The sequence below is a fragment of the Phyllopteryx taeniolatus genome, chromosome 7 (assembly GCF_024500385.1).
Source record: "Phyllopteryx taeniolatus isolate TA_2022b chromosome 7, UOR_Ptae_1.2, whole genome shotgun sequence".
In the NCBI taxonomy this organism is placed as follows: domain Eukaryota; kingdom Metazoa; phylum Chordata; class Actinopteri; order Syngnathiformes; family Syngnathidae; genus Phyllopteryx; species Phyllopteryx taeniolatus.
Genome location: NC_084508.1, coordinates 17,172,332 through 17,198,775, shown reverse-complemented (window position 1 = coordinate 17,198,775; position 26,444 = coordinate 17,172,332). Strand labels below are relative to the sequence as shown.

The following is a 26,444-nucleotide window of genomic DNA, read 5'->3' as shown; positions in this document are numbered from 1 at the left end:
GGCCAATCCTTGAATGCCCCCTAGAGGTCACTGATGTTTAACTTCTGTCTCAAATGCTAGAGAATGCTTGAAGATACTCAGTATACAGTACACAAGTATATACAATAAATGAACAAGTCATGTAAATAGACACATTGATCCATCTTGTGATCGGATCGGTGATAGGTTATCGTTTTTTTTTTTTAACTTGCTGATCGGCCCCAAAATTTCTGATTGTGTAAAGCCTACACAAAATGTTTTTTTTCTATGATCCTATTCTTCATCCTTGGGGTATTTTGGCAAAACTATGTCATAGACATGTTATAAACACAGACTTTTTCAGGATGTGCGAAAAGCTTTGATTAGCCCTATTAATGTGTTGTTGGCCAACTGCTCAGAAAAATAGTATAAATAGAGATAAAGCAAAGCAACAAAACAACCAAAACATATTTGCTCCAAAAACCTGAAGTAGGCCTTCTTCCTGGTTTTATATGACTACAGCTCAAAGCAATCACATCTCCCGGCTTCAGTCAGCACACACATTAATTGGCTTGCAAATACATTACTCTCTTCCCCTAAATAAGGTTAAGTGTGTGTCTGCCTGACCAGGCCCGTCCTCCACATACACCATGAAAAACAAAATGCTACACATTGATGTTCAAATAGTGGCCTGCGTGTGTGATTTAGTACATGCACCACTTTACATGGCATACATATACTGTAAAAATGTGATACCAGTAAGGAGCAGGCTTGAAAAATTGTGAAGGAAGAAAGCTGGCATACCTGGTAAGTGTATGTATTAATTGAACTGTCAACCAAGATAGCAATAGCATTAGCCAAATCTTGAGCACAACCACCAGCCACCTGATTATGCAGATACACACTCTTTATTTCTATTTACAGATGAACTTTACTGGACAGATGAGTGGGAACAGGAGGAGTGTGGCTCTGCCCCACCTCAAGGACGGCCTGGTGGTATGTACATAAAACATTTGGATTGAATTATATTGGCTACAAGTGTACTTACTACCTGTAGAAGCAATTATGGTATGCTTTTCACAATGAGTAGTACTGTATTCTGTACTTTTCCTTTTGGGTTAATTTACTATTTATTTTTTTTGTCTGGGCTAATATTTCAATATTCTAGGTTATAGTCATTATAACTGGTTTGGGTATAACTACTTATCTATTATTGATTCTTGTGTACTATGTTGCTGTATTTTATTGTTCATGTATTAAAAGTATAGTTTTAACTCAGTGTAGGTGACATTAAGTGACATGAAAGGTACCTTTAACCGTTACAAATTGCTTTATATCACAAAATGTTGTTTGCATTCCATACAGGAAAACGTAAACGGAGCAGCGGAATTGACGACATTGAGGAGTATCTTCTCAGTCTCTTGAAGGAGCGTACAAACCTTCCTCCACCGCAACCTCACTGCAAGGATACGCTGTTCATGACAAGCATGATTCCTTCCTCAAAAAGAGTGCCACTAGAGTGGAAGGAATATGTAACATTTCAAATTCATAAATGAACGTATGAAGAGCACATTTACTCTAAATTTGGACCAATTAGATCAATAATGGCCAGGTGGCAATTTTTTCAAGATTCAGCCTTTTATACTCTTTTTTTAAATTATTTTTTTTAAAGTTATTATTTTGTTCTCGATGGATGTTATTTTTTTTAATCCACTTTAACTTTTGTCTTTTACATTTTTCAGACAAAAATAGATATTACATACGTAAACAACCTTATGTTCCTTAGCTTATGTCATACATACATAAACAATCTTATGTGCCTTACCTTATGTCATGATGTCACGTTGTCAGGTTTATTTCAGTATTTTACTACCATGTACAAACAGTTTTGTTTGGTTACCTGCTAAATGCAGTCCATACATTTTACAGTGTAGCTATTTCAAAAGTGATGCTTTATTGCTTCACAATATATTACATTCAATTATATTATTAAACAATATTTTGTGTATAAAATATATATGCAGACAATGTCTATTATGATATGCAAATGAATTGTTGACATTGTTTATACAAACAGGTGCAACAATTTAGGTACTGATAAAGTAATATTGCAGGAATTTTGAAGTACGTGTGGGTGGCTCTTAAGTTGTACAACTAGGATCTGGAGTTGACAGGGGCTTGGAGGGGTTTCCCGTTCAGTGTTCCACAGCAGGGAGGAAAATCCCACTGCTCCTCAAACCTCTCAGCAATTTTCTTCCACTCCTCTGTGGTGGGCACAGCCATGAAGTCATCCACGAGGCAGTCCCGAATGGCTGTTGCCACATCAGGGAATATCCTGGAGCCCTCGACACAGAACATGTTTGCCAAGGTCCTGAATGAGTATCTGCGGCACATAAAACCTTTAAATTGACCAGTTGTATTGACGATACTGTAATAGTCTAGATTCATAACACGATGATAATCATTTACAATAATGGCTAAAAACACTGGCAGCTCACGGAACATGACTGTATTGTCTACTTTACATATCTTTAAAAAGACCTCATATCCTCATTATTCCAGTATTTAGCAAATAGTTTTGGAAATCCCAATTGGCCCAAAACAGGAACCGGTGAGTCTTTTCATGTCAGACAGTCAGGATTCAGGGGGGGGGGAAAAAAAAAAAAAAAAAAAAAAAAAAAAAAAAAAAAGAAGTGTAGTGTCCTGTTATAACAAGAGTCAAAATGATGTTGCAATAACTACATCATGAGCGTACATAAATATATTGAATATGGTACATCAAACATGTTGGTAGTGGTTGTAGCATCTTCTTAACAGGATATATTGCTGCTTTCAAAATAATAAATCAGTAACCTTATACAATGTAAAAGTTACACAGTTCATAGATGTGTACGACTGTTGATCAGACAATCGGATCGATCCGACCTCATTCATGCCATTCCTTTCATCAATCCATTGCTTTTTACAATTTGGCAGCATGATGTAGTTATTGCAACATCATTTTTGATAAGTTATTAGCACTGTAGTAAACCTGCAGTGTGTGACTCTGTCGATATAGTGAATATTATTTTTTTGTGACACACCAATTAATGACACAAAACCGCCACTCACCGGAGACAAATGGACAGGTGCTCCGTAGCTGAGATGGAATGCCTGGAGTTTAGTAGTTTGTAGGGAAATCCTGGGACCGATTCGAGCCAACATCTCGTCAAACTGGGCACAGGTTAGCCTCATCTAGTACTGGAAGCTGCAGTGTATGATTGCCAGTAAAAATGAAATAACTAGCTAACTCTGAAATATGTGTGGCAGTGTCCATGAGATCACATTTTCTTTATCGCTGTTATGCTGAAACAAAGTACGTACTAGTTTACCTTCAGGTTCAATGCACGAGTTCCAGATTTAGCGTGACTGCAGCGTACAATAATGTATTATTCATTTCAGAAGCAATGAATCTGCAGCAGGGAGCAGGTGTACAGTGATCCCTTGCTTTACCATGGTTCACCTATTGTGGATTCAGTGCATTGTAGGTTTTTTTCCATATTCATATCGCGCATAATTCGCCACAGGGGATTATGAGTGTATGCCGTAATTATTTGTGGTAAAATAAATGCTTCCTAGCCTAAAACACTGAAACTGTCAAAAAACAAAAGAAAAATTCATTACAACACATACTGTAATTTCTTGTGTATATTGCGCATTTCCCCCCCACAAAAAGTCGACTGAGCGCATTATACATTGATATAAGGAAAATGAATATATATATATATATATATATATATTGTATACTTTATATGTATACAGATACCCAGGGGTTGTGAAAAAGGTGCACTTTTATGTTAATATGATATGTCTAAGGTTACAAATTTCTATAACGGTAACTTTTGTAATATTGATATAAAATCCAAAATATTAGGGATTTGGTTCTGATATTTTCAAATGGTTAAGGGCTCACAATTTGAGATGTTCGCATAAATTTTGGTAACGATTGGTCTCAGTTTTGTGACATTTAGCGACGTATAGCGATCGCCTATGGGAAGGAAAACTCTTAACATCCATAAAATAAAAAACAGTGCTGATATAACGTGCAGCTAGCAGCTGTTCAATGTGGACGCGCCGGTAATGTCAGACGCTGGATTTTGTATTTTTTTTTTTAAATATCTGGAACAATCAGTGCTACAGCCATAATAGGGCAACGTTCAGTGATTTCCGTAACAAAATACGCACGTTCCGTAAAATTTGCAGCTCTGAATACATATATATATATATAAATACTCAAAACAATATGTCTCGCTACTTTGCGAATTTCATCTATTACGGGGGTGGTCCGGAACCTAACCCCAGCGAAAAACGAGGGATTACTGTACTTTGATAAAGTAATTGACAAAGCATTTTTTTTTTCTTATACTGATTCCAGAAAGGTGTCACCAGAAGGCCCAATTTAGCTGGATCTCAAAGCTCCTGTAGACATAAGCCACCTCAGTTAAATCAACCAAAGCCTCTCTGTTTCTCAATGTCTTACAAGTAATTTCAAATGCAATAATGCAAGATACAGAATAAAGACAAACGTGTTTAATCTTGAATTTATAAGGGGACATTTACATTAGTTTAACAAGGGCATTTGAGGAAAATGTAACAGTCCTGTTATTCAGGAGCCTATAACTGCTTATCATATTTTCAATTTTAACACTTGCTCCCGCACACCGATTGACGTGACCGAATCCGACTGAACTGTCACATAGTTGGCGTGGTTTGGCAACTGTTTTCATTAGTAACCGATCAGTTGGCCACTGGTTTTGCCGCGATCTAAAATTTAAATCACCGTCGCTGCGTTGCAGATTACAGGCAATCAAAATGGACATATGCCTTTTCTCACATGAAAAATACATTTACAGGTTTTAAGCTAGAGCGACACACCAAACAGTCTCCGTGCCACCACAAACCAAATAATTGTAGTACAGTATAGAAACCATCAAATATTGTTTTACATCAATACTTAACTATATTCATAATGTATAATGTGTCTGTGGATGGAAAAGCAAAGCCTGTGACCAAAATGTAGGCGAGCTGTACATATCATGCTCAGTACGTTAAAATGAGGAGTCTGTGAGCCTCTTAAAATATCCACACTCTCGCTTTTATTCTCGCCCACGTTCACTATCTTTAGCCACCCACTTCTTCCTTAACTATTAGTCTATCTTTTTATAGTTGAATAAATGTGATAAAGTATGATATACTGTACATACAAGTGTCAAATGCCTCTGCAGGCTCGCTGTTCAGGGCGTCTATATTTAATTGCTCAATGTGCAGGGATGCGTCGGCAACTCTTTTTTTTAATGAGATGGTCCGGTCCAATCGGGTTCAACCGCATCGTGCAGTGTGCGGCAGGCCTTAGATAGGTCAATAAATTGTCAAAATTAACAGACCAAAAATAACAAACCCCTATGGGGACTTACCAATAGTATCGATTTGTGAAAAAATACAAAACTGACCAAATTGCAAACTGTGCAGTGTTCCTAATGCATTTTCCTGTATGCAAATAAATATAAAGATTTTGGGCTTTACTCCCACTACTATTAGTCTGAACATAAACGTATGCAAACACTCTAAACAAATTTAGCACTTTGTAAACTACATTTTAGAAGCTTATAAAGCTGGTAAAAATACCAAACTATAAAATAACATTCAGCTCAGCAGACAATATGTTTGTTTGAAATTTGTAAATGAGAAACATTTCTCAATTGCTTTACACGGTTAAAGGTTAAATACATAAATGTGAATTTTTGTGTTTTATAATCTGCCACCTTCGGTCAATTGATAGTGGACTAAATGTGACGACCATTACCTCTCCCCCCCCCCGCCTCCATCCATCCATCCATCCATTTTCTGAGCCGCTTCTCCTCACTAGGGTCGCGGGAGTGCTGGAGCCTATCCCAACTATCATCGGGCAGGAGGCGGGGTACACCCTGAACTGGTTGCCAGCCAATCGCAGGGCACGTACAAACAAACAACCATTCGCACTCACATTCACACCTACGGGCAATTTAGAGTAGTCAATTAACCTACCATGCATGTTTTTGGGATGTGGGAAGAAACCGGAGTGCCCGGAGAAAACCCACGCAGGCACGGGGAGAACATGCAAACTCCACACAGGCGGGGATGGGGATTGAACCCCGGTCCTCAGAACTGTGAGGCAGACGCTCTAACCAGTCCTCCACCGTGCCGCCACTCCTGCATAGAGTAGCAGTAAAATGTAGGGACATGCTTATGTAGTTGAACTGCAACTAGTTGTTGGAGATGCTAGCCTGCTTTCGAAGTACTGCAAAACTTCCAGACGAAGCTGAGGGGGTATAAGGGAACAGAGGCAAGGGGACAACCGTTATATCACCAAGAACTGGAAGTCCTCTGCAAATGTATAAAAAAAGATAGGAAGAAGATTGGTAAGTGAGACTGCCAAGAGGCCACCATCTACAACAGGAGGAATAACGTCATCTCCTAACCTTTGGTACTAGTTAATATGTAGTACATGCATCAAAAACAAACAAGGTTTTCTAATGTAAAAAATGAGATTAATTGGCATTGCTTTACTTTTGTGGTCTAACAAAACATTGTCAGCACTTAGAAGGCCATTTCAGAATAGTCCAATGTTTTGCTCCTAGCAATTATTGGGTGCTTTTAGCTGTGCGTTTTGGGCCATTATCCTGTTGGGAGGACTCATCCGCTTTCTGACAGTGGGCAGCACATTTTGTTCCAAAATACTTAGATAGTCATGAGATTTTATTGCACCCTCACATATTCAAGATATAAAAAAAAAGTGAGTAAAGCTTTAAATTTTTGATTTCCATACATGAAAATGCACTGGGAACACTGCCTCCACTGGTATATTGATCCAAAACGTTTCAAAAGTATTAGTATGAGGCCATGCACGCTCAAGTAAATTATTGCCATTTCCTCCAAAATCAAGTTCACTTAAATGTATGTAGAAATACAGAAGTGACTTTTCACATTGGATGTGTCAAAGATCAGTACCCATTTACCTTAGCTTCTTCTTTTTTTCTTTACATAATGTTTGACATCTTATATCTACTGTATACAGAACACTTAACTAAAGAACATCCAGCATAAGAGCTGCACCACTGCAAAATGCAAACAGAACAAGAAATGCAGTATTGGACATCATTGGAATGTAAAAGTCAGAATAAATGTCACATTGCAACAAGCTCCTCTCTCCTCGTCTTCATCTGTTCGCAACCTGTTAATATACAGGGAATTATTAATGCTATATACTCTTTTGTTGCTTGTGTTTACATTGTTCAGTCTTAGAATGATCACAACTGCTGCTTGTAAGGCTCTTACCTTCCATTCCTACATTCCACCTTTCCTCTCTTTAATTCTCAACCCATTTGGTTGAGGCAGAAGGCTGCCAGAGTACCAGCTCAAATGTGTTCCTTCCCTCAGATTTGCTCCTGTAAGAAGGGTGTTTGCAATTACTATTCATATATTTCTGTGCAAACACATGCACACTTAAAAACACTCGTGTGTAATGCTATGCAATGCCATGTAACAAAGGTTCACAACTGCTCCAAGTTAATTTTGCCTCAAGCTACTGTCAAAATCTGTGAGTATCAAGGGCAGGATGAACTCAGCATTAGGCTTGTTGGCTCAAAGAGCTTTGATATCTCAGCTCCAGTTCATTCTGTGTCAGGTTTTTAGTACAGGTACTGCAGGCAGCATGATAGAAATCAATGTTAATACAACCATAGGCACACTAATTTTATTTAAGGCTTTGATGTGCGCAGGTAAAAGAAGTACAAAAACAAATGTGGGCATATATGGTTTTCTTTGCCACTAGTAGTAAATGTGCTAGTACGTTACCATGAAAAGCAGACGACTGTTACATAATGAAAAGCTGGTTAATACATCATACTTGGCAAAAGAGGTCAATACTGTCCAGCTGCAGAGATCTATCATTATCAATCAGCTACCAAACTATACAAAACCATTCATTACTCAATCTGCTATGTCCTTTGATACAAATGACTGTCTGCGTGTGGGTGCGCGTGTCTGTAATTTAAGTATCCTACAGTATACTGTAACTTAATGCATAATGAACCTCTCTGATAGTACAAGTTAATACGGAACATTATAAAATGTAAATAAATGAAATATTGTAGTAATAATAGAAACATTGTTGATGCAGATTGCTTAATATAACTCATGTACTCCGATGCCAATATGTTGTTGTTTGTGTACGTCTCTCATCAATTACAAATGTACTTTCTTTGACAGAAATGTGGTGCTTATTGTGCCACGTTCCAGAAGAGTGAGCTGCAGTACAATTTTAACAAACGCGCTTTAGAGCGTCCTTACAAGACCAAACACTTGTGGGGAGAAACCTTTGGTGAACACAAGCGACACCTGATGTTCAGTCACGAGCAGTACAGGGAGCTACAGATATATGCAAAGGAAGTGGTTATCTTCTTCACTGCCTCAGGAATTGATGAGGTACGTCGACTTGTTTGGTCAGTCATTAACATGCTTTTAATCTTTGAGCTGTACCCTGGTAGGATGTTTGGAGGTTAGGGTTAGTTTTATTATCGTGGAAATTGGACAAAACCATCAAGGAGACATTGAGATGGCCAAGAAAATGGTAGATAATTATAATAACAATAATTTACTGTTTTATTTTTTTATGCTACCATCCACGGTTCACTGTTGATTGAAACACATAACATTTGTGTGTGTGTGTGTGTGTGTGTGTACCCTGAAAGAATTTGTTGTGGATTTTCTCATGAGTCCTCTGGACAGGGAATGGAATAACTGTACATGAGTCAGTGCCATCAAACTCCAGTTTCTGTTCTTTAAGTGTCGGTGAAGGATTCTAAAGAGAGTAAAAAGGTAGTTACCGTGGGTCTAAAAACATCTTCATGAATTTGACTGGTGCCTTTAGATGAGATGAAACAGTTACGTAGTACCTGGATATTGGTGCTGATCTCGTCGTCCTCAATAAACTCCAAGGCAGGCAACTCCTCAGCTTCAAACTGCAACACAAAAAATAACGATGTAAGCAAGCATCATCAAATAAAGCCCAATTCCAATAAAAATGGGACATTGTGTAAAAATGTGAATAAAAACAGAAAATAATGATTTGTAAATAATTTTCAACCATTTTCAACAATACACTATAAATATAGTTATGGTTCAAACTGAGGCGAAGCTCTCGATTTACCGGTCGATCTACGTTCCTACCCTCACCTATGGTCACGAGCTGTGGGTCGTGACCGAAAGAACAAGATCCCGGATACAAGCGGCCAAAATGAGTTTCCTCCGCAGGGTGTCCGGGCTCTCCCTTAGAGATAAGTTGAGAAGCTCGGTCATCCGGGAGGGGCTCAGAGTAGAGCCGCTGCTACTCCGTATTGAGAGGAGCCAGATGAGGTGGCTCGGGCATCTGTTTAGGATGCCTCCTGGACGCCTCCCCGGTGAGGTGTTCCGGGCACGTCCCACCGGGAGGAGACCCCGGGGACGACCCAGGATACGCTGGAGAGACTACGTCTCTCGGGTTGCCTAGAAACGCTTCGGGAAACTCTCGGAAGAGCAAAAGGAAGTGGATGGGGAGAGGGAAGTCTGGGCTTCCCTGCTGAGGGTGCTGCCCCCGCGACCCGACCTCGGATAAGCAGAAGACAATGGATGGATGTTCAAACTGATACTATTCAATCATTTTGAATTCCATGTGGTTAACACGTTCCCAAAAAAGATGGGATTGGGGCATGTTTCCCACCGCGTTACATCCCCTTTCCTGGTAACAACACAATAAGCGTTTCGGAAATGAGGACACTAATTCGGGGCTTTTCCCACCAACCAGCCCAGGAACTTTGAGTTCCTGGTAGCAGGAGTTCCTGATAGCAAAAGGTTCCTGTGGCCCATGTGGTTTGTGTTTCCATCGCACTTATTAGTCCAGGGTAGTTTAGGCAAATGAGGCTGATGGTGCTCAATACTGACAGCTACTGGATCTAAAACATGCTGGTACTTCAAGCTTTCAATTTAATGTCTTATTTTATATCTTAATCTAAATTTCAAATATTTTGATACCTTTAAACCCTAACCCTTTATCCAAGTGAGGCAATTGAGAACTGATTTACAATTGGAATGCCAACCTGGCCAACAGTCTTTGAGCTAGAGAGTTTTATTATATCCAGGTACTTTTCAGTAAATTTGAATATATTTATTCTAGTTTATTGAGATGACATGCTTAAGTAGATTTAACAACAGAATCTTGCAGAGGACTACAGATGTGATTTATCAGCTGGAAAACGCAATACAGACATGAGCCTAAAGCCTTACACAGTTGTGAGTGTTCTTATTTTTTATTTGTGTGGTTAACTGTTTGTACTACTCAAACAGCTGAAAGTGCATTGCCAACTGTGGCTTTCCTTTTTTAGTCTCACTTCACTTGAGGTTCACTCTTAACCAAAATGTTGGCTTGCAATACAAAGAAAAAAACAAAAAAAAACAGGCATTGTCTTGTAACGATGTAGCTCCTCTTTGTTCCCAGCAATTTTGTTGGCCAAATCAATGCTGTCAGTGGGGACACACTTTTAACTAAAGCAGCTCTAAAAAAGCAATTTAAAAAAATCATCCTGACAGATAAACTGACAATCTACCATCTCTAATTGTAATTCAGCTGTTTTTCGAGATTTCTGAGCTTGCATTTTTGAAACACAGTCTCCTGAACCCAACTGTGCAAAGTAGTGTGAATAAGGATTACCTTCAGTGTGTCAAACACTGACTGTTCAAGTGTTTCTGCTGACTGAGTGGTCTCCTCTTCAACATCTGGCAGTTCAAATGTGCCCTCCCCCAGGTATAGACTTACAGGGTTGACCTGAACACACAACTGGGCAAGACATAAGATGTGAATTTATGGGCAGGAATATTATTAACACATTATATATCATAGTCGACAATAGAATTTTACATACGGTACATTTCTACATGTCAACCTGACTGACAGGCTACAGAAACTCAAGTAATACAGTGTACATTTAATGTTATCTCCTAATGAGCTGCTATACCTTGGGCATACTATTCAATTCATTTGCCAAACAGCCAGCTGCAAGTGTAAAAAAAAAAATAACAGATGCCGTGGTGCAACTGCATATGATTCAGCATTGTTTAAAGGACTTACTGCTGCACTGGCTGAGGGGCTGCAGGCCTCCCCATGGCCCTGGCTGAGGAGGACACAGTGGATGTAGATGTCCTTGTCAGTGTGGGTATCACAAAGGTAGACCTGGAGCACATCTCCAGTGTAGCAAAACAAAGCGCCTACGAGGGGATGATTATAGCAAAGATTGACAAATGAAGCAATGGCATCGGAAGTCCAGGCACCCTGCAAAGACAAATCCAAGTCAATGTGAGCCACCTGCAGATTGACACTTCCTATTCATTATCGTATGCAATGTGGTATGTGTATTTTGCATTCATCTTGTAACAAAATAAGACCAAACAACTTTGGGTTTCAATCCAATTCAATTAACTGAACAGTCAGTGCCTATAAAAAGAGAACTGTGTATCATAATCTTCAAGAAAGGTTTGAAGTAAAATGATTTCCTAAGAAATAGTACATGCCAGATAAATGTATGAAGAAACAATCCAGAGAATCTAATTTGTGAATAAGATGTAAAGCACATAACACAACAAATATAATCACAATGTAGAACTAGAAATGACAGACTCAAGGCTTACAGAGGTTGGTTTAATTCCAGCGAGTGATGACGGGACAGCTTGTGCTGGAAGAATGGAGAAGCATGACCTCGGAAAATAAGGGCAAACCATCCAGCTCAGAAGCATTACTAACCATACTGTATTATTGTGAGTAGTAACATCACCTACTTGAGGAACATCAGGTCAGCAGTGTGTATAGTGGTCACCATGCCCAAGTCCACATGGTACACCTCAACAGCAGTGGATCTAATGACCTTGTGAATCACCCCCCGGGTGAACAACAGGTCCTTGGACGATGCGCAGCAGACTTGCCCTTGTCGGATAAATCGCTTGGGGAGGCGGTAGCGCTCTGACACGTCAGGGGAGGAGTAACATAGTCTGGAAGAACACATGACAGCTCTGTATTGCAAAAGTAAGTTGCATGTATACTTTAACATTATTTCTTTACTTATTATGGTTACTATTATTATTTGCAGGGTATTTAACCAATACCTAATTAAGTAGCATGTTTGTAGCATTGTGAGACAAGCCAGCACTGCTACTTTCTTTGTCAAACCCCATTCATTTATTGCGTCTGTCAACAGGTTCGCTATATCGCTCCCTCCCTGTGTGGCTTTTGTGTAGGGGGCTCTAGTCTGCAGAACATTTGACACAAATTCCCACTCGTTAGAAATGAAATGAAAAGTGACAGTTACGTACGTAGGGGTCAGTCGCTCTTTAAGTCGACTTCAATGACTCCGAAACCGCTGTCTTAACTCCGTGTACAATTCAGGGAAGGAGACTTCTCACTTGTTTTCGTGTTGGAATTATGGATTATGGTTGGAATATCTTTTGTCCATTTCTGTGGATTTACAGGGGATTCCAAAATGAGCCCAAACCTCAGATTTAAAAGTAGAAGTCACTCGCTTCAAGCTGCTGCTGTGGTTTGCTTGAAAGGCCATTTTGTTAGGCTTCCATCCATACAACAAGCACACGCACAGCGCCTCACAGTGGCCAGGAGGTGAATCGATTCAACAGATTTGCTGAATCAAAATTTAATTGTGAAAAGAAAAACTGCATTGCATTGTTGAATTGATATTCTTACCAATCCCTACTTCAAATCAGATTTACTAATCTATCACTGATGTCATTACCTCATCTCTACCTTCATGTCCTCAAAGATTTGAGCCTCCTCGCTACCGCTGAAGCAGGTGTAGAAGAGTCCTGGAGACTCCACATGTTCCACCCTGACTTGTACCAACTCTAAAGCAGAATGGGGCGTCGGCCGTTCAAGATGTTGATTCTGCAGGGCATCCAGGGGCACAACGGCGCTGCAATGCATCTTAATGGGGGGACACAGCTGTGACATCTGAAGATAGACACATATTTGTATCAAATTTGAGAAATCAGAGCAGTATTGTTATATTTTCTCTATAGTACTGTAATACTGATTTTCTCTTTTACTTTAAACTTATATTTCAGTCAACTGTTAAAGATCATCTTTGGTTACCTTTTCAGAAATATGTAAAAAAAAGTTCATATATAGAGCACTTTAAAAAAGGGACTGTAATTTCTCGTGTATAATGCACACCCATGTATAATACGCACCCCCAAAGTTGACCTCAAAATTCTGGAAAACCCTTCTACCCATGTATAATGCGTTTTTACAATGTATGATTTAGCTTCTACCCATATGATCCAAACATGAAGTATTATCTTTATTTTGTCAGTTTTTTCAAATAATTATTCTGAAGTTAAGCACTTTATTTGATTTTTATTTGGTCTTATTTTGAAATTCACAGCCCTACTTTTATTTAGTAAATGAGAAAACACACAGTTGCGCTCATATGTTTGATTACCCAGGCAGAATTTGTAAGATGGGTACAATTCTTTAAAGAAAACATGAAGCGTCAGGCAAAACACATTTCATTTTATTTGGATGGGATTCAAACGGTGACCGACTGGTTAGCACATCTGCCTCACAGTTCTGGGGACCAGGGTTCAAATCCCGGCCCCGCCTGTGTGGAGTTTGCATGTTCTCCCCATGCCTGCGTGGGTTTTCTCCGGGCACTCCGGTTTCTTCCCACATCCCAAAAACATGCATGGTGGATTGAGTGAAATAAATAAATTCTGATAGGGTATATAAACTTATGAGCACAACTGTACATATATGCAATCATACATACCCCTGTCATATTAAAATGAAAGTGTAGGCTACGCCTTTTCCGTAACCTCTAGGTGGCGGTGGCATATTAGAATGAAATCATAAACCTCTCTCATAACCTCTAGGTGGTGGTGGCGGCATATTGGAATGAAAGTGTACAGCTTTTTCATAACCTCAAGATGGCAGCATACATTTATAAAATTTGAAAGTGTCTTCCATTTTCCCCTTTACCTATGTATATGTATGACTTTTGACAATTTGGGGGGGAAATGCGCATTATACATGAGAAATTATGTTAACGGTTACCCTTTCTTGCTTCACTAAATGGTTGTTTGTCAATACTTCCACCACGTCCGCTGATAAGATGTGACCATCATCGCCCATTCTGACTTCCCAAAGAGACTCTCTAGTGTGACAGCTTGTCTGTGATTGCTTTATACCAGGATCACCTTTGAAAAACAAATACAAACATGCTTCTCTTTCTCTCCCTAAATTATGTTACAATAATCAGACAAGCAAACACCAAGGGCATGAAAAAGGTGAATTTTTTTTTTGTATTTTAACATAAATTACGCAATCTGGATTACTCTGAAGAGTACAATAAGGCAAAATAAAAACAATTTCTTCATGCAGAAAAACATTTACACAGCTCAAGTACATGATGATGTAGAAATTTAAGATTATAATTAAATTTGCCTCATTTCTTTCCCTTTTTGTTCTGGCCTCCAACTGGAGCCAGTCCCATCTCCACCTGCACCTGATGCCTGCTTAAAGCTGTGCCATTCTCGAAAAGAATTGACTAAAATCACTGTCTGTTTCAACTTCATTTTCCACTATTACCAACTTCAAAGGCTAATCGCAAATGCATCCTCCAGGAAAACATTAAGTACAATATTTTTCTGTTTTTATTGGCCATTTCTGAATTTGAAGTTAGTTCATTCTGTGTTGTGACATAATCCCTAATATCGCTCCGTTGCTTAATGCATTTAACATTAACATCCGTAAACTAATTAGATAATTGTAGGCGCATTTCCTAATTAATACAAGATGTACTAGCGGATCAACTCTTGTCGCCGATGTTACGTGTGCTTTGCGGTTCCGCTGGGACCACAACCAGGTTCATGACCCGCAGCACCTCAACGTGAAAATACAAAAGACCAGTGAAAATTTTTGCTATAAATGTAAGAGTAGCAATAGAGCATGTCCACTCCAGAGGTGGGTAGAGTAGCCAAACATTGTACTCAAGAGTACTGTTACTTGGCATAAATGTGACTCAAGTAAAAAAGTAGTCCTCCAAAAAATTACTTGAGTCAAAAGTACACAGTGAAATTATTACTCAAGTACTGAGTAACGTCTGACTTTTTTTAACCACAGCATGAACATCAATTTTAAAAAAAAAAGAGAAAAAAAAGAAAAATTACAAAAATGTGAATATGCAAATTCTGATGTTGCTGTGTTTGTGCGCGTGTATCCGTGTGTGTATGCACAGTCAAAACTACAACAAAACATCTGCAATTTACTGCAAGGTGTTTTCTCGAGTTATAAGTGATCTTAAATATCCAGCTATTTGGGCAGACAGTGCCAGACAAATACTACAATACATGAAAGGTGTTGTTTTTGTTCGTCTAAATGTAAACAAGAGTAGCGCGCCGTTGCCTTCATGGTAACGGCGACCTTCCCAACATGGTGGCCACGTAGGCACGATGATCAGCCAGGCTGGCTTATCTATAGAGTTAATACCTATTCACGGGAAGCCCAATAGAAGACGTCGTGTGAGGTCATGTGACTTTCTTGTGTCGTTTGATTGGTGAACTAGACTTAAACGTCACTAGCGCTTAAATTGAATTGGAGCAAACAGTGCCCAATGCGGAAATCGTAGTTTCGAGCACGAAATAGTTGATAAGCAATAATTAAATAAATAAAAGTAGCAAGCGACATTTAGATCATTCTAACGGAGTAAAAGTACCGTTAATTCTTAACAGCAGAAGCGGCGGAAGTGTTTTTTCTGGTCTCGTCAACTCTTGTGACTTATCCAAAGCAGGTCCCGAGCGCACAGTCGGAACCTCAGGCCGATGCGGTCGCATATTAGTCTGCCGCGGAGTAATATTCACAATTACATGTGTGTGTGGATGTATGGAACGAATCTAGCTGCCAGTGTTCAAAGAGTACAAAACAGCCTATGACGACGGCGGAACCCCCGCTCCCCAGGAAAAACACATCGGATCTATACAATTCACGTAAAGGGCCCATTTTGAGTTCAAAACGGCAAATTTCGCCGAAAGGAGACCGATTTGGATGTATGAATAATCAACGAGACAGAATATGTCAAGTTGTCTTTGCCCAATAAAGATCCATGTCCCTACCTGAGTGTAAAGGAACACCGCCCTGAATATTCTTAACGATCCAGTCGTGTCGGTCGTCCCTCTCTGTATGTTGCAGTTGTAAGATGTCACTCATGGCATCAACTAGCTCAGTCACACTGACAAAGCCGTTCTCTTTCAGTGGCATGTCCTCACCCCAAAGCCTCTGTGAATATAACCATAGTTATATTCCTAAATAGGACAACTAAGCAGACCATGTTCTACTCTGATTACTCCACAGAAAGCATCCGTACGTGTGGCTTTATTTGACTGGTTTTTGCCCAAATTTTTGCGTTTCAACAACATTTTTCTGTCATGGTCTTATGCACTACTTAACTATTATCTCACCTTGTACTCTTCAGGGAGAAGGTGGACAGATATTCCACAGCTACTTTGACTGACGACCTGAAAACATGAAATGTTTCATGTAAGACCACGGTGCAGATCTCATGGGAAACACACCCGTTTGGACTACTCGCAAACCTCAGATGCAAACGTGATTCCATTCATACTGCATTTCAGGTTTCACATAAGTACGTGTTCCACTCGTACGCATTGGTCTACGCATCCCCGTCCCATGCACCCACACGAAAGCGAAAACAGAGCTCCTGTGTCTCTTGTATTTGGCTGAAGAGGAGGAAAAATTAAAACAGAGATACAATGAGTGACCACTGAACATGACTAGGAGACGGGACAGAGAATTCAGCTCACATGGTGCAAAAATATAAAAGGAATCAACGATGAGAAATATAATTAGTACTTTCGGTATCTTCATTTGTTGCTCTGGCACATGCATGTTCCCATGCTTTGTATGCATTTAGTCTGCATTGTCACAAAAATTGGGCTCCATGCAGTCGACCGCAGAGGTGTGCGCATAGACCCTTTGCGCACAGGGGTGGATGATGATATTTATGTCACATGGAACAATGCGCAACCGACGGACACGGGAAAGTATGAATTGCGCCATAATAAGTCTCATTGACAATGTCATTCCAGCCAAAAAGAGGCACAACATTTGTCAAAGTTAATTATTGCTACACATCCATGTCTGTAAAATAGTCATTGTGAGCATGCCGCATTTTCATAGATAATTTTACACTTGAAACTATGTGAGTCCCAGGATGCACATGTCCCAGCACGGGAACAATGAGTCTAAGCTTTACACGATCAGGATTGCTGGGGCCGATCACCAAACACCGATCAGCAACTTTCAAAAAACAATAACCGATCACCGATCCGATCATAAGATGGAGCAATTTGTCATTTACATGACTTGTTCATTTATTGTATATACTTGTGTACTGTATACCGAGTATCGTAAAGCATTCTCTAGCATTTTAGACAAAAGTTAAAACATCAATGACCTCTAGGCGGCATTCAAGGATTGGCCACTGACATAAGTGTAGGTCAAACCAACATTACAACATGACAGAAATAATGGGTGCTAACCTACTGTAATTAAATTACTTTATTGGAATTAAATAAACAAATACTGTTAATGACATGCTTACTCTAACTTTCTCACTGTCCCGGCTACATGGACGGTGTTGTCCAGAGTTTGGGTCCGTTTGGCTTTTTTTTTTTTTTTTTTTTTTTATTTCCCCCACGCTGCATTGCTTGAACACGGCATGCTCCTCGTGTACATTCTTCAGATGCCCGATCAAATTTGTTGTGTTGAAGCATTTAGATGACGTTCCCCACGACGTACTTCAGTTGTGCACAGACTGCAAATAACTTACGTGTTGTTTGTCTGAGATCACGTAAAATATTCCCACACCAGCGACGTGTTTTTTCACCGACAAGATTGAAAATCCGACTGAAATACCACAGTCCGGTAAACCAGGGCCTGCAGAACAAGCGGCCCCTAAACCAGTTCATTTATTAGCACAATTACTGGTTAAATGGTAGACATACTTGAACGCTACTCGAAACACTTTGTCATTGTATTAATTTAAAATGTTTGCACTTGAATTCCTTTTAAACTGGTTATATAACAAATATTTAGAATGGTATTTATTTAACCACTGGATATGTTTTATTTTTCTTGACCCGTTATTCAATTTATTGTGTTTTCTAGATAAATATGTCTTTCATACATAAATGGCAAAAAGAGAAAATTGCCATTGGTTTCATGTAATTTTAAGGAAGAAAAAAAACTGTATCAACATAGGATATATATCATAATTGGAATATAAAATTACCTATATCAGGATTTAATTTAAAGTTCTTCACATATCCCACTGGATTAAAGGAAGGTATTCCACAATTGAGGTTCAATACACTCTTTGTCCAAACCGAAGATCTGAGTTGACTTCGTCTGAAATTATAACAAGTATTTGATTCCAGAACAGCTGGTCTGAATTTTTTCAATCACTCGTAATATGTTCACCTTGACCTAAGCGTATGTACAACCACATCAAAAAGATATGACTTCCTGCTCACAACAAGGAGCATGAGAGGGTGGGTATCGAGCGAGTGTGCGAAAGTATGGTTAGTGAAGGAGAGAGAGAGAGAGAGAGAGAGAGAGAGAGAGAGAGAGAGCGCACGCATTTAAAGGAACTGGCATGAAAATGACACTGTGTGTACGCACAAGACTTGGCTTGATTAAACTGCATAAAACCAGTTAATATAGTGACATTCTAATCTATTATGTTTTTATAACTATATTTTACAATATACTGCTACTTTCTTTAAATTTAATACATTTAAAAACTGGTGATGTTTTTGGGGGACCGGAACGGATTAATTACATTTCCATTCATGTTAATGGAGAAACGTTTTAAATTAAGAGCATGGTCACGGAATAAATTAATCTCCTATCAATGGATCAAGGCATCAATGTATTTGCTAATAGTGGGGATGTGCTTGCCATCAAGAATGTTACCTGACCTTTAGCAGTTTCTCTTTCAGCTTGTGATTTATGGTCCCAGCAATTCCATTCTCAACAATCTGCTTTTGAAACTCCTCTTGGAGCTAAAATTAGAGATAGTTCAACGAAGATGAAATTAACATAATATCCATCATATTCTTCACGCACATTCTAAATCCAGATTTATACAGCAACAGACCTTTAGGAAACGCTGACAAAAAAGTTGTCTTTTCTGGCAGAGCTGTGGTTCAGGTTCTTGGTTCTTGTCAAGCACTTGCAAATTGCAACTGACATGTGTTGACTCCTTGTGCACAGACCTCCCAGTGGTGTCTGATGGGAAAGCCATAAGGAGAAAGCAATTTATTATTATTTTTTTTTATGAAACGAAAATATCATCTAAGCTCTTTTTAAACAAAACATTTTGAAATTAATTTATATAGCGATTTAATTGCCAAAGCACAGATTAATTTAATCTTTTCAAAAGTAATTTCTCCAAGGATACATTTTTATACCTGGGGATTTTGTTGGGGTCGGCACTCTCGCTTTGGTTGTGGTCTTTGGTGCTCCAATGTTCTGTTGTGTGTTAAATGGTCTGGGCAGCATTTGCTCTCTCAGAGTCAGTATGGAGCCAAACATGCCCTGCTGGATGTGAACTAGGTCTTCAGCAGCTTCCAGCATCTCTCCAATAGAGTAGAATCCAAAATCATGAACACGTAGAGTGCGGCCAAAGCATCGCAGAAAACTGGCCCCTAGTTCTGACAACCTCATGGGACCCTATAACATCAGCATTGAAAAAAAAAAAAAAAAAAAAAAGGCTGCATATATTATTTGGGGCATGATACAGCGAAAATTTTAAAAATCTGTGTAGTGGTTATACCACTGAGAGGAGGATACGCAGCTGTGCCCTCAGCTGAGGAGGAAGGGCCAGAGGAGCGTCACCTCTTCTGGGAAGAACCAACGGGATTGACTGGTGACAGTTGCGGTAGGAAGAGAACTGCCAATTTTTTCTTTTCTTGTCTATATTGGATTTACGCTGTTTAGCTACGAGTTCCTCAATGTTTCGCGTGGATTCATGGCTAACAGCTGTCATGGAAAAGAGCAAAGTCTTCCATATTCAGATGTATAAATAAGGAATCAAAAGTAAAAACTTATTTACCCTTCAAGAATGTGCTACCGTCCTCTCTGACATTAACTGACACCACATCAGGCATCTCCTTTACCATATCCATGAGGTTTCGGAAGCCCAGGAGTTTCAGAGGCAGAGGATGGCCAACCATAGTTTTGTAGTCCCGTCTCAGTAGGTCAGGGTCCAAATCCACTTTAGAGGAAATGAGTAAAGAGCGGACATCCTTCTTCAGCTTTACCAAAATGGCGTCCTGGTTCATCTTGTCTAGAGACATTTAGAGCAGAACAAGAAAACATGAACAGGCTGTCTGAAACAACACCACCTAGGGGTGCCACTTTTGCCCGAGTTGCACTTTGCCATAGCCACTAATGCCTCATTTTCATTCAATCATGGGATCGTAAATCCAGATCTAAGATAGGATGGCTAAGATAGATCAGCTAAAGTCTAGTAGACCAAAACACATCCTCCTAACCGATCCTATCCTTGAATACTACTAACCTGTTAGATGTGCTAAGATGAGAGCAAAGTTGACAGAATAGAGAAAAGCTTTGGATGCAGGTTAATTGAAGACGTAGGTGTGAATGTTAGTGCGAATGGTTGTTTGTTTATATGTGCCCTGCGATTGGCTGGCAACCAGTTCAGGGTGTACCCCGCCTCCTGCCCGATGATAGCTGGGATTGGCTCCAGCACTCCCGCGACCCTTGTGAGGATAAGCGGCTCAGAATATGGATGGATGGATGGACATGACGACAAAGTGGGCATCATAAACAAGTACGATCCCACAAAATTCAAAACATCTATCGCCACCATCTGAATGTAGACAAGCGGATATAAAACTGAAACAGCTTTAGTTAATAACCTAACGTGAATAAAATAGTAATAGTAATAATAAAACAGCAATGACTTTGCCTAACATTAGCCTCAAGGCTGAATAGCAGTTAACAAGGTGGGAGTCAGCTACCATTCCAGAATCCTACATTTCTGGCATGTATGTAGATCATCATAATGTCACATATATTAATTGTTAAGAGCACAAAGGCAATGTAAATTTTAGAAAGCTAAGAAACTCAAAAATGTGTTTTTGTGTTTATGTGACAAAAGCGGTTACAAATGTTTCACATTTTGCTTACAATTTGATAATTTTATTGAATAAATTTGTTTTTTTTTAATAAGACAACCTCAGTTTCTCATTACATAACAACACATTGTACTATTATCAGCTTGTCAAAACAATGGCATTCAGGAAGTCAAATTACCACGATGCAGAATTCACTTAAAATTTTGGGCGCGGGCCTCCACAATATTATCCACTTCTCATTTGGCCCCCTGAGAAAAATAATTGGCCACCCCTGCTGTAAACAGTACAGAGAGAGGCTTTGGCCCTTCCTACCTTTACTACTGCAGCCCGCAAAAAACACACAGTAACTGACAATTGGCTGCTTGGCTTACATTGGCTGCTAAATCTCATTCCTCTAGTCCAGGTGTGTTATACATGTTTTTGTCGCGGGCCACACTGTAGGTACAGTTTCCCTCAGAGGGCCGTTATGACTGTCAAATCATATACAGCGGCTGAAATAAGTATTTAACACGTCACCATTTTTCACACTAAATATACTTCCAAAGGTGCTAGTGACCTGAAAATTTCATCAGATGTTGGTAACAACCCAAGTAATCCATACAAACAAAGAAAGTAGAACAAATAAGATCAGAAATTAAGTTGTGAGTAAAAATGTAAAATGACAAAGGGAAAAAGAACTGAACACATGAAGAAAGGGAGGTGCAAATAGGCATGGAAACCAAAGACAACACCTAAAATCGATCAATAATCAAACACCAATCCAGCCTCTTGTCAGTGCAAATGAATGTCAGCTGGTTCAGTCCTAATTGATGGCCTAGAAAAAGGTCTCATTGCCAAGGTGTGAGTCAAGACACAGCTCTTGATAAGTATGATAAGTAAGAGCAAAGAGCGGTCTCAAAACCATCGCAAACTAATCGTTTCAAAACATAACGATGGCATTGGTTACAGGCGCATAGCTATGGTTCTGAATGTTCCAGTGAGCATGGTTGGGGCCATAATATGCAAGAGGAAAGCCAATCATACCACTATAAATTTGCGTTGATCAGGTCCTCCTCACAAGATTTCTGACAGAGGGGTGCAAAGAATAATCAGAAGAGTTGTCCAAGAGCCAAGGACCACCTGTGGAGAGCTTAAAAAAGACCTGGAATTAGCAGGTACTGTTGTCACAAGGAAAACAGTGAGTAATGTACTGCGCCGCCATGGCCTGTATGCAAGCTCACCACGCAAGACCCCATTGCTGAAAAAAAGGCATGTCAAAGCTTGTTTAAAGTTTGCTGAACAACATTTGGACAAGCCAGTTAAATACTGGGAGAATATAGTCTGGTTATACGTTTTGTTCATCCATCCATCCATCCATTTTCTGAACCGCTTCTCCTCACTATGGTCGCGGGCGTGCTGGAGCCTATCCTAGCTGTCATTGGGACACCCTGAACTGGTTGCCAGCCAATCGCAGGGCACATACAAACAAACAACCATTCACACTCACAGTCACAGTCACACCTACGGGCAATTTAGAGTCTCCAATTAATGCATGTTTTTGGGATGTGGGAGGAAACCGGAGTGCCCGGAGAAAACCCACGCAGGCACGGGGAGAACATGCAAACTCCACACAGGCGGGGCCGGGGATTGAACCCCGCTCCTCAGAAAGCTGACGCTCTAAGCAGTCGGCCACCGTGCCGCCCGTTTTGTTCAAAAGAACAAATCTTAGTAAACGTAATGAACTGAATTAGTTTATGAAATGATTTCGTTTTTTGAGCTCTCCCACCGTTAGCCAGCCCGCTCGGACCGGAAACAGAAGTGTTCGAATCTCGACGTGTCAATTGAGACGCGCAGCTGGTGCGGCGGAGAAGATCCGATCAATTTTCAAAATAAAGCACATTGACACACGAATTGCAATACAACAGAAATTATATGAATTGGTCATTCTTTCTCTGTGGCACGGTAACAAATGCCTCATGGCCCGGTATCGGTATGGTTCGGGACGACTGTATTACAGTACACCAACATGGCAACAGACCCTGCGGTATGTCTACTGCACACACGTACATCGCAATGACGATGCTCAGACAAAATATTCCATCCAATAATCCATTTACTGAGCCACTTATCCTCACAAGGGTCGTGGGAGTGCTGGAGCGTATCCCAGCTATCATCGGGCAGGAGGCGGGGTACACCCTGAACTGGTTGCCAGCCAATCGCAGGGCACATAGAAACAAACAACCATTCACACTCACATTCACGCCTAGGGGCAATTTAGAGACTTTAATTAACCTACCATGCATGTTTTGAACAACAAATCCTACTTCACGGTTTTTTACCTTTCGCGGGGGGTTCTGGTCTCCATTAACCGTGAAAAACGAGGGATCACTGTATACTGCACACTGTACAGTCATGCAGACACAAACGAAGAAGAATATACTTCTTCTGCAAGTAATTCAGTAAGATACTGTAATATTAGTCATTTTTCATAGAGGTTAGAGAATATATGCCTGTGAGAATTATGTGTCTAAATGTGTTGCTTAACCGCTATCGATGCTAACAGTTAGCATGCCAATGGCATTTTGCATTGTTTTTAGGCATTTAGCGAAGCGGACTTTCCTCAGTAAAGCAATGTTGTTTTAAATACAAAATATGCAACTCTCTTTGTGTAATGTTTAGTGCGACTGTAAACTTCAGCCGGGTAGTAGCATTAAACACCTTCAACCAACTGTTCAATAGTTGCCAAACTGTTTATTGGTAAATTGAACTGAGTTCACTGGCACCCATACAGCACTTGTATTTAAAAAAAAAAAAAAAAAATCATCCAAAAACAGCTCATATCTCAAAAACTCAAAAATCGGGTCACTCTTACTGCAATGAACCACTGCATCATATTCCTTGCTTTAGCCCTTAAAAATAAAAATAAAATAAACATAAAAAGCAGCAGATGGAATGAGGTATGAACACAATAGTTCATCACTTGGTGCAAGAAGTGTTTTATTTTATTGAACTAACAACCTCCAATCTCATTTTCCTTTCAAGGGCATAATGGCAACGAGTAGTACTTGAACGTAATAAATAAAAAACTATTTAGACGTCAAATTGGCCACTTTTTGTGTGTTTTACCATGATAATCTGTCTTCTGGCATCAAAATCCACATGGAAACAGCATGAAATGAGGAAGAAAATTTAAAATAATCCGAATGATTAAATCAAATATGGGTGAGATTATCTCCTTGAATTTGACCATTTTAGTGGCTAATTATAGACGACACTGTCATCATATAACCGTCTCAGTCAAAGATTCCAAACCCATGGCTTGCGTTCACATTAGTGATTAATGTTATATTTTAAAACTAAACATAACGATAGAAGTACTCGATATGTGTTAGAATATAAAACAACATAAACATGTTCTCCAAACCTTTACCGAATACGTCGACCTTGAGAAGGCGTCGAGGTAACAAAACGTGATAACTAGAAACACGACGGACACAAGTTGGTCCATAATTTTTAAGAAGACTCACTTTTTTGTTCACAGTTATCATTTTACATAACACGCTAGCTTACCTGTCGGTTTGTGAGGAGGTGAGATATTAGTGAAGAGTTCGCCGAGAAAAATGACAACTTTACAGGTGTTGCGTGTGTGTAAAATGCTAGTCCGTTCGTGTCGCTAATTTTAGTTTGGCTGCCCTATAAATGCCTGACTGGAAAAATACACCCCATCGCCAACAGTCCAGGCACTTATTCAAGTACATCTGTTCAATCACACGAGTACTTTACAGTATTGTATATGACGGGAATATATTCAATATACTGTATACTGCATCGCATATCAGTAATATATTTAATTGGCACTGTGTGAGAGGTAGTAATGTGTGGAACTTCATTATACTGATTATGATTATATACTATACTTATGAATATGATTTTTTATGTATTTACACGAGATGTATCTAATGTTGCTGCCAGTGATGTTTTGGATTTAGAGCACATGTTATTGTTTATAAAATGAGCATTTCAGTGAGTGCTGCAATTTTTCTTAAAACTGATTTCAATCAATATAGCAGTACTCCGCATGTCTTTTTTCTACCTCTGCTCATTTGACGCGTTACCATACATCACACGACCAATGAAAAATGTAAACTGGAAGTAAATACACTGGCATAATGATGATCTCGTCTCAACTTAAATACTTATACCTGTTTACCACAAAGCTGATAAACAGTGCCCACATGAAAACAGGACTTATTCTGTTGTCTGAATGGCAACAGGTGGATACACAGGTATATTGTACCTTCTGCAATTCAAATTGAACCGAATGTAATTGTTCTGCCTGTCACTACACATTGCTGGCATAGGTAGATGAACAAAAATATTTGGGGAGGTTGGGCGGTAGAGAGGATGGATGGATGGATAGATAATTTCCCACCACACCCTTGATGATCTCTCACAGCACCCTAGGATGCCACAGCCACCTGGTTTGGAATTGTTGATATATAATGTAAGCCTTTAGTATCATGAATGAAAAACAAATTTGAAACACAGGTTCCAATAGCCTACAAAAGCTGTTTAAAGAATTAAACATTGGAAAAGAGGCTGGACAAATTTAAACCACACTCAAACATATACGAAGATATCTTTCAGTGTAATGCAGTGCAACTCTACAACACGTGAACAATCCCAATGGCGTTGGAATTGCAAAGAGTTGATGAGGCTGGAACTGTGCTACTATCCGATAGAAAACTTAGCGGTGTACAGCTTGGCCAAGGATAGTCTGACCACGGTTCTGCTGTCTGGTCCGCTGTCATCAGGGATGTTCAAGTTCAGCATACTTTCACACATAAATTGTAGCACAGACGATGGGATGGTCAGCAGATACAAGTAGCTGTTGACTCCGGTGTGCCGCTGGGTGGAGTGAGCTGAATGTGTGTGACTGAAGTTTTTAAAAACATTTTTAGAAACTTTGCTTAAGACAATCACAGAGAAATGGACTTGAATGAAACAGCTCAACTTTCAAGGCCACTACAAAATCAAAGTTATCCTCAAAATAGACCTTGATCCCATTTGATCTGTCAGCAGATGCATGCAAAGATTTGCAGTGCACTTTGAGGGTTCTGCTGACCATGCTGTGTTGTGCTTGGGTTTGATTTTCTGTCAGAGACGAGCTCAGCTTTCCAGTGGAGTTACAGCCGCGTCTGGCAGCCGAGGCGGGG

At 39.7% G+C, this 26,444-nt stretch overlaps 1 protein-coding gene across 5 annotated transcripts; it reads right to left on the bottom strand.

The window, feature by feature from the left end:
* Positions 1 to 4,512: 4,512 nt before the first annotated feature.
* LOC133481303 (tudor domain-containing protein 5-like) lies at positions 4,513 to 24,911 on the bottom strand. 5 transcript variants are annotated; one of them, XM_061780503.1, is made up of 19 exons: positions 24,799 to 24,896; positions 22,273 to 22,378; positions 20,202 to 20,435; positions 19,923 to 20,128; positions 19,558 to 19,819; positions 19,245 to 19,375; positions 19,066 to 19,149; positions 16,525 to 16,581; positions 16,180 to 16,342; positions 14,123 to 14,265; positions 12,807 to 13,021; positions 11,842 to 12,051; positions 11,695 to 11,761; positions 11,138 to 11,338; positions 10,721 to 10,846; positions 8,931 to 8,996; positions 8,719 to 8,836; positions 7,312 to 7,421; positions 4,513 to 7,207 (listed from the first exon to the last, which is right to left on the bottom strand). In XM_061780503.1, exons 3-18 carry the CDS (start codon positions 20,428 to 20,430, stop codon positions 7,321 to 7,323), a joined length of 2,379 nt encoding a protein of 792 aa, XP_061636487.1. In that variant the 5' UTR covers positions 20,431 to 20,435; positions 22,273 to 22,378; positions 24,799 to 24,896; the 3' UTR covers positions 4,513 to 7,207; positions 7,312 to 7,320. The 5 variants fall into 5 exon arrangements, 4 of the variants coding, with proteins under 4 accessions (XP_061636487.1, XP_061636488.1, XP_061636489.1 ...); XM_061780504.1 differs by lacking the exon at positions 22,273 to 22,378 and having other exon boundaries at positions 24,799 to 24,911; XM_061780505.1 differs by lacking the exon at positions 19,923 to 20,128 and having other exon boundaries at positions 20,266 to 20,435.
* Positions 24,912 to 26,444: the final 1,533 nt, after the last annotated feature.